We start from the raw sequence: 8,112 nt of genomic DNA on the forward strand, positions 1-8,112 counted from the left end.
CAGGCATCCTTTGTCCACGACCCCTGATTTGGGCAGCAGCCGGAGGGCGGAGCTCAGCTCTGGGCGGGCTTGGGGAAGGAGACAGGCGGCACGGGGGTGAGGGTTGTGACCAGGGAGTCCCAGAGCGAAATCTCAGGTCTCCATCTAGTTAATCTCCCACCCTGGAGTTGAGCTTGGCTGCGGGACTGGGGAAGGGAAGGAGCGGAGCTGGATGTCCTGAGGGTGGGGCTTCAGGCTGGAGGGGCCCATTCTCGGAGAAACGGGCGGAGCTCGAGAAAGGCTAGGGTAGGCATGGTCTGGGCGTGGCCTCCACAAATCTCTTGGGCTTATTGGTCATGCTCCCTAGTCCAATTCAGAGACTTCGACCCTGACCTCGTAACCCTAACCCGCTGGACCTGACCTCACGTTGACGCTCCTGGGCTTCATCCCCTTGCACCTAGGGACCTTTTGAAGGGCGTGGACTCCACGCAGGGCCTTCGTGCTTGAACACGTGGCCCCAGGCAGTCGCGCTGGACCGCAGAGCCGGGATCCCCAGGAGGGGCTGTGGAACAGAGCGAGGACCCCTAAGAAGGAACCTGTGGGGTCTCGAGTGTGTGGAGGGGCGGAAGCACAGAGCTGGGCTTTATCGACTCGACCTTCAAAGTCCCCACCACCGCCACCCCCAACTTCGTGCCTCAGTTTCTCTTAAGTCCCTATGTGGCTTAGGGAAAGAGCGTCCGCGGAACTGGAACTTCGCGGGTCGCCGCCTTCACTCACCTTCACCCTACCGGCAGCGGGCCCTCGTGGGTTTGTGTTTTCCACGCGCGCACACGCACGCGCAGACCCCGGCCCTTGCCCTGCCTACCTCCCGAGTTCTGGGGCTCAGTCGGCTCTAGCTCTCTCCTGCCGCCGGCGCCACTCCAGAAAGCTGTGGGTACCCGGGAGCGGAGCGCCGCGGGTGTGCTGGGCGCCGGTGGAGGGGGAACAGCGAGGATTAGACGCCAGGAAGCACTTCCCCAACATCTGCGAGAGGTAGACACGCGGAACCCAGTGGGTCAGTCAGTTCCCTATCCGGAGATTTTGGGGCGCTTGCGCTACTGCGGAGAGCCGGAGGGATGGGCGGGATGACCTCCATCACCACCCCTCACGTTGCTGAGGCCATCACCCTGGCCGTTGTTCACTCTCCTAAGACTGCGCCACCCAACGCAGCCCCTGCGCACCTCCCGCCACCGCAGAAGGTTGGGGTCGTCTCAGTTCCCGCCCCGGCCAATGCGGGAGGGGATGGGGGAAGTGGCAGAGTGGCTGCTGCGCCGTCGTCTCCCTGGTTGCCCTTTCGCCGAATCCATGCACCGAGTTGTGCAAACGAGGCCGGGCGGGCTCATTTGCATTTTATGCTAATGAGCAGATCCCCTAAGTGCCTTTTTTTCCTGGCGGGAGTCTCTGCTCTCATTCTGAGTATGCGGCGCCTGAGTCTTGAACCCCGTGCCGTCTTCTGGGAGAGGGGGGCTATTTATGGTTGTTCCGCGCGTCTGACACCTTCTTCCCTCTCCAGAGGCCGCAGTCTGCCGGGTCGGCCTGCCCTTCCCGCCAGGATAGAGGCCCTGGGGCTGGCGCGAGAAGTAGGGACACTTGTCACCCCTTCTTTGCAGAGGGGAAAATGAGGGCAGAGAGGCTGGCCCAGCCCAACGATCAGGTCCCTGGTGGTCAGCAGGCCCCACACCCTCATCCATCATCTCGGCCACCCCTGGGCTCTGGACTGAACTCTGTTCTAGAACATGCCCTAAAGGAGGGCAGGCACAAACGCACCATCTGGATAAACTGAGATCCACATGCACTTCCCTGGGTTCAGGACCTAGGGGAGACTGGCCATGCAAGACAGGATCTGATCCGTGTACTCGGCATGTTGGGGCTGATGGCCAGTCGGAGATGCTTACCCTTAGCCTGAGTGCCAGAGAGGAGGCAGAGGCAGGACCCACAGGGAAGGCAAAGAAGACCTGAAACCATCTTTATTTAACTCCAGCCCTCCAAGCCTCAGCTCTGACATCACCTCCTCAGAGTGGCCTTCTTTCCAGCAAGTATTTCAATGTCACTTAAGTGCCAAGGTGCTTAGGATACAGCACTGAGCCAGACACAAGTCTGGAACTTCACAGCACTTAGCCCGGGCTGGGATTATATGTTTGTGTTTGCAGTAATGAAATGATCGTCTCCCCATCTAGGCTCTGTGTTCCCAGAGGGGCTATGTTCATTTTGCTCACTAGGGCCTTGTCTAGTGTCGGGCACAAAGTCGTTAAGTGAATGAATGACCTCAGGCAGGGAAAGGGAAACAAAGGGACAAGAAATTCCTTTCTTTGGGCCTCAGTTTCCCAACAAAGACAGTAAGCCTAACTAAGAGCTTTTGTGGGTTTGAGGAAGAACCCCCCCCATATATACCCTGCTCAGCCAGCCCCTCCAGCCCCCTCCAGCCCTGCCTTTACCCCTCCCTCACAGCCCATCTGGCTCCCTGCGGAGCTAAGATAATCTTCCCATCTGTGATACCCTTTGCTCAGGGATGATTATCCCATTTAGTCACCTTAACAGCCCTGAGAGCTGGGTGGGTGGCCCCCCACCTTTCAGATAAGGAAGGGGGGTGCTCAGAATGATGAAGTTACTTAAGTGGCTGCCCAAACAGTATGGCCCTGTCTCCAGTGACCCTGGCCCACAGGTGTTCCGCTGGTAGAACCGGGTGCACAATCAAGACGGACCAGCAAAGGGGAAAGGATGCTGCAGGAACTCTTATAATCCTGCTTCTGAGTGAGATTTATGTGGGACCCTGCCCCCTTTAGAAATTCAAGCACTCCTGGGAGAACTAACCCTTTAAGGAGGTAACTCCTTCTTCCCAACCCATTTACAGAATCCCATCATCTCATCCCAGGAGGGAGAGAGGAGCTGCCGAGCAGAAAGCAGACTGGCTGCAGGGACAGAAGACACCAAGGGCACCCTCCCCCACAGCTGCGCCTGGACCTCCTTCGAGAAGAGGAAGCCTTAGGGGTCTTTATTGTAACCTCAAGACCCCAGAGAGAACCAGAAGTGCTGAGGGGTCGCAGGCAGGTCTCTTACCCTCTCTGGGCCTCGAATATTTATCCATACGAGGCTGAAGGTAGCTGCCTCACAACTCATTCATGAGGGTCAACGGGACAACAGTGGCAAGAGGGCTTGGCACACTGCCCAGCCTGTTCCAAAGCCAGGGCTGGGGCTGCCAAAAAGGCCACCTGTGCTTCACCATGCTCCATCCTCCCTCCCTTCCACCTCCCCAGGCCAGGCTCCACTTGTCCAGCTCTCTGACTTCCTGGCAAGGTTGAGTGGGCTCCAGCTAGGAAGGGGCCAGCTGACCTTGTTGGCCGGAGCACTAATCCCCTCCAGATGGGCCGGTGGCTTGCACTGAGGGCCTGGCTGCCCAGACAGAGCTGACTCTGGCCCCAGTGACCATGTGTGGCTATGTGTGACCGTGTGAAGGGAGCAACTCCATCCAGTCTCCCGGTTCCTTCCTGCTTCACTCCTCCCCACTGCTGACATCCCCCACAAGCAGTGGCCCCATGAAGGCCTTCTTGTCTCCAGTAGCCTCTTTTGGCTCTCTGTGTTGCTTAGCTGGGGGGCTGAGGATGCCTGGCTCAGCCGATTCCCAAAGGCCTCAGAGGGACAGCTCCTCCCCCTGCTTCCCCCACCACCTGTCAGCCCCATCACTCTGCACCTGCCCTTCCCAAAGCATGTGTACCAGTCCCCATCTCTCAACCCAGTGAAGCTAGATGGGGTTTCTGGAGCCTGGGAAGATGTATGTGTCAAGGACAGGACTCAGGAGCATTTCCCAACATTTAGGGGAAAGGATGAGGTCACAGGAAGGCTTTCTCTGCAGCAAGAAGGACTCAGATAGATTTGGGGAAGGACTTCCAACCCAACAGATGTTCCAAACGAAAGAGAACTCTTTCTTTGGACCAGCTTGTATGAAAGCAGACGAATGGACAACATGACCTCCTGCAAGGAGGCCTTGCTTCCATCCTTTCGAGGCTGGGGCTAGATGGATACCCCAAAAGAAATGTCTTAGTCGTGACAGTAGCAGCTCCACAATGCACCAGGGCATATGCAAAGTCACCATTCTGTGAAATATAAAAGCTCATATAAAGCATCTCTGCCCCCTTTCCAGCTCAACACAAGGAGACAATGGGGAGGGGAGGGCAGGTTCCCTTCTTAACCTCTTTCTGAGGGCAAGGATTGGGCTTTCGCCCTCCTGGGCCAGTCCACACCCCCATGCCCACCCCTGGGCATCTTTACGTGGTTTTAGTCCCCTGACCTCAGTTCAGGGGACTAAATTCATTCAGGCTACAATGACCATGGAAGGGAGAGGGGCAGTCTGCTGACCCCTGGAAGATGAAGGAGAAATGGGAGAAGGCAGAGGGGTCAGGTGGGGGCTGCCAGAGGAAGCGGCCCTGAGCTGCTGGTTCCCAGGCTGAAGCCTGAAGCCCCTCCCTCATAAGCAAAGCTGAGGCCCTCAGGTTACCACGGGACACTGTTAAGTTTATTCTAGGGTGAGTGGGTGCCCAAGGGGGGCAGTGAGTATGGCCGAGGTCACCTGGTGGCGGGGTGCTCAGGGATGGCCACAGGTTCTATAGGGCCCTGCAGGGCCTGAGTCTCTAGTAGGTTGGGATGCTTCACCTTCTGCCCCAGCCCAAGGGGGTTGGGGCAGTCATGGATGTAGCAGTTTTCGTAATTCGCAGGGATCAGTGATGGGCATTGAGCAGGCTTGATTCTCACACACATATGCAGTGGCCTGGTCTTCCAACCGTCGGAGGGTACTCAGGAAAGGCAGCTGGCAGGACAGGAAGCTCAAGGGGTCCCCATCAGCCAGAATCAGCACCTAGAGCAGCAGCAGAGCAGGGAGAGTCACCTGCTGGGGTGGGGTCACCTGCCCATTGGCAAGGCCCACTGGGAAATTCCCACTTCCCAACATTCCAAGGGGAAGGAGATGTTGAGGAGCTGAGGATGGGAGGGGGCAGCTCTGGGGAGGTGGCAGGTTGGGCTCACAGGGACGGGTACCTTGTTAGGAATGTAGACAGAGTGGACGCACCGCACCAGAGCCTTGGTGTCCTTGGCCTGGCGGTCTCCACAGATCACGATCTGACCGGAATAGAAAGGTCACTCCGGTGTGTCAGGGGAGGGAGGGCTGAGCCCTAGACCACCAGGGCTTCCCCATCCTCCCTCCGCCCCACCCTATATCCCTAAGAAGGAACAGGGACTCATCTCAGCTGCCAGGATGAGTTAATGCTTGGCAAGTGGGAGCACACACACACTCACACATGAGAATACCGAAGTGGAAATGTCATACATATACACAATGTTACAGATACAAACACGGGGAGACACACACCCAGAAGACCCAGAGCACACAGAGACCCATCCAGACAGACACAGAGTAGTCGCACACGCACACACACACACACAGTAGATGCCCACACAGAGGCAGATACCACACACACAAACACCAGACACACACGCATGCAGGCAGACACAGAGGCAAACCTGCAGATGGGGCATCCACATGCAGACAGACAAACACACATAACGAACACTCACACCAGCATCCCCCTCAAAGGTAGGTGCATAGACACACACCTCCAGGGTCACACACACCCAGAAGTACACACACACCAATAACACAGTACGGACAGAAGCAATTACACTGACACCAAGACGTACAGAGAAACACTTCATCAGCCACCACGGACTCATGTTAACTTCTGCCTCCCTGTCTGACAGACGCCTCCACGCACCTGCACACACACAGACCTGAGCTCTGGGGACAGCCCAGGAACCCCACCCCCTGTTCCCATCTGCCATCGCAGCCCCAGCTTCCCTCCCACCTGAGGTCCCAGCCCAGATGCCCTCACCCCCCACCTGCTTGAGGGTCTGCTGCTGGGCTGAGAAGGCGTGGACCATCTCGGGCAATGCCACCGGGACACGGCGCATGTGCTCAGAGAAGGCGGTCAATAGGCACACACACTTGTCCATCCAGTCCTTGTGGCCCATGGAGCTGGAGCAGGTTGTGGGCTGACACGGAATTGGCGCTGGGCTCTGCGCCATCCTGGTCTGCAGCACACAGGGAGGCAGGGGGTAGGGGTAAGGGTGGGTCACTGAGTCCCAGGACCCTGCCCAGGACTGTATCCAGGGCCACTTGGGGGATGGGACAGAGAAAAGGCCCTGCCCATCCCACCCCTTCCCCACTCTGGGTGTGGATGCCGCTCCAGCAGTTATCAGTACTTTGCTCTCTTTTTTATGGCACCCTCCACTCTACCTGTCCTAGCCTCAACTGTTGGGTCTCCAGGCTCCCCCCTCGCTTCTGATACCTCTGTCCAGCCACCCAGCTGCTCAAGCTAGAGCGGCATCATCTTGTCCCCTTCCTCTCCCTCTCCCTCCACTTCTAATCCATCTGTGAGTCTTGCCAGGGCTGCGGCCAGAAGAGATCCAAATCCCACCATGTCTCCCCATCTCATACTTCCACATCCTCTGAGCCTTCACCAATGCCTGCCTGGACTAAACATGAGTAATGGCCTCCTAACTGGTCGCCTGTTTCCTTCACCCCCACTTCTCTCCACCAGTGGTCAGAGTGACCTCCTTAAACCCATACCAGAGCAGATCACAAACTACTTAAAACCTTCTTGCCAGCCGGGCATGGTGGCTCACACCTGTAGTCCCAGCACCTGGGAAGCTGAGGCACGAGGATCACCTGAGCCCAGGAGTTTGAGACCAGCCTTCATTTCTTAGGAAAAAAAAAAAAAAAAAAAAAACGACTTCCGTGCCCTGCCGGCCTCAGCATTCTCCTCGGTGCCCTCCTGGAACACGCAGGCCCTGCCTGTCCTCCAGGATACAGGCTGCCCGCTCCAGGCCTGTCATGCGCTGCTCCCTATGCCTGAACTCTCTCCACAGCTTCTCCATGGCCACATGGCCCCTCTTTCCCTCCAGGCCTTGGTTAAATGACACCTGTCACAGTTGTCCTCTAATCTCTCCCTAGGCTGAGTTGGGCCTCCTCTGTGGTTCTCTCCCAAGGCCCTTTCATTCACTCAGTTAACATTTATTAAGCACTTACAATGTGCCAGAACCACACTAGACCCTGGGGATACAACACTGGCAGAAAGTCCTGATCTTTGAGGAGCTAAAATTTGAGTTTCGGGAAAGAAACCTTTAACCACAGACAAGGCACATGGGTCATAGGCAGCAGGTACACATAGAGCGTCCTACTTCTTCACCGGCGCGGGGCAGCAGAAGGACGCGGCCCAACCAGGCCCGCGCGCCCAGCATGGCTGCTCGGGGCCGTGGGCCCGGCCGCTAAGGACAGGAAGGGAGGGCAGGAGGCTGCGAGGGGCGGGCTGGGCACCTACGGAGCCGCGGGCGGATCTTCGCCCAGACTTGGGACAGTGTGGCTGGTCTCCGAGCGTCGCCCTGCGGCGGAGCGCAGAATTGCAGATCAGGCACCCCGGCCTTGGGAGGACCCATTCTGTGCATAAAATTGGGCCCTGCCCCTGCCTGCGGAGGACAGACCTTCTCAAGGGAATAGGGAGAGTTGTGGGTTCTAGGGCTGGGGGATGCTAGGGCCATGGGATGCCAGGGCCATGGGATGCCAGAGTTTCGGCTCATTTTGTCCAACCCCTGCCCATTTTACAAACGAGAAATGAGATCCAAGGCGAAGGAGTACCTTGGCCAGGTCCACCAGCTAACAAGCTTTGCTTTTTGCAGCCTCCTCGTCTCTAGGTCCTACTCAAATCCTACCCACTCCAGGAAGCCTTCCTTAAATAATACTGATGAGCTCATTTTATGTCTCATAGGTTACACATGGCCTCATTGGCTACATTCAGACAATATTTATTAAGTGTCTGCTGCCTGCCACTCTGCAAGGCACTGAGTATACAATGGTGGGCAGAGAGAAACAAGGCTTCTGCCCTCACATGGCTCACAGTCTGTTGAGAGCGGCAGATGGTAATTCGACAACCATACCGATAAACACCCACGTGACAAGTCCGTGAGGGCATAATGTAACAAGTGACCTGATCTGGTGGAAGGGGCAAAGGATGAAGGCTTCCCTGAGGAAATCACATTTGTGAAGCCATG

The 8,112-nt window shown here is 57.0% G+C and overlaps 1 protein-coding gene across 1 annotated transcript; it reads right to left on the bottom strand.

Moving 5' to 3' along the window:
• Positions 1-4,506: 4,506 nt before the first annotated feature.
• LOC100584691 (spermatogenesis-associated protein 20-like) lies at positions 4,507-7,305 on the bottom strand. Its single transcript, XM_004091427.3, has 4 exons — positions 7,246-7,305; positions 5,905-6,096; positions 5,047-5,127; positions 4,507-4,867 (listed from the first exon to the last, which is right to left on the bottom strand). The coding sequence occupies exons 1-4, from the start codon at positions 7,303-7,305 to the stop codon at positions 4,697-4,699; spliced, it is 504 nt and encodes a 167-aa protein (XP_004091475.3). The 3' UTR covers positions 4,507-4,696.
• Between the last annotated feature and the right edge of the window lie 807 nt (positions 7,306-8,112).

This window comes from Nomascus leucogenys, unplaced genomic scaffold (genome assembly GCF_006542625.1).
Source record: "Nomascus leucogenys isolate Asia unplaced genomic scaffold, Asia_NLE_v1 001762F_25210_qpd_obj, whole genome shotgun sequence".
Taxonomy (NCBI): Eukaryota; Metazoa; Chordata; class Mammalia; order Primates; family Hylobatidae; genus Nomascus; species Nomascus leucogenys.

Bases quoted from the DNA above. Each gene is read 5' to 3' on its own strand.
- LOC100584691 (XM_004091427.3), bottom strand. From the start codon at position 7,305: ATGCTGGGCGCGCGGGCCTGGTTGGGCCGCGTCCTTCTGCTGCCCCGC. The intron at 6,097-7,245 runs GTAGGACGCTCT...TGTGTGCTGCAG, and splicing joins TGCCCCGCGCCGGTGAAGAA to ACCAGGATGGCGCAGAGCCC. The intron at 5,128-5,904 runs GTGGGGGGTGAG...TATTCCGGTCAG, and splicing joins AGCAGCAGACCCTCAAGCAG to ATCGTGATCTGTGGAGACCG.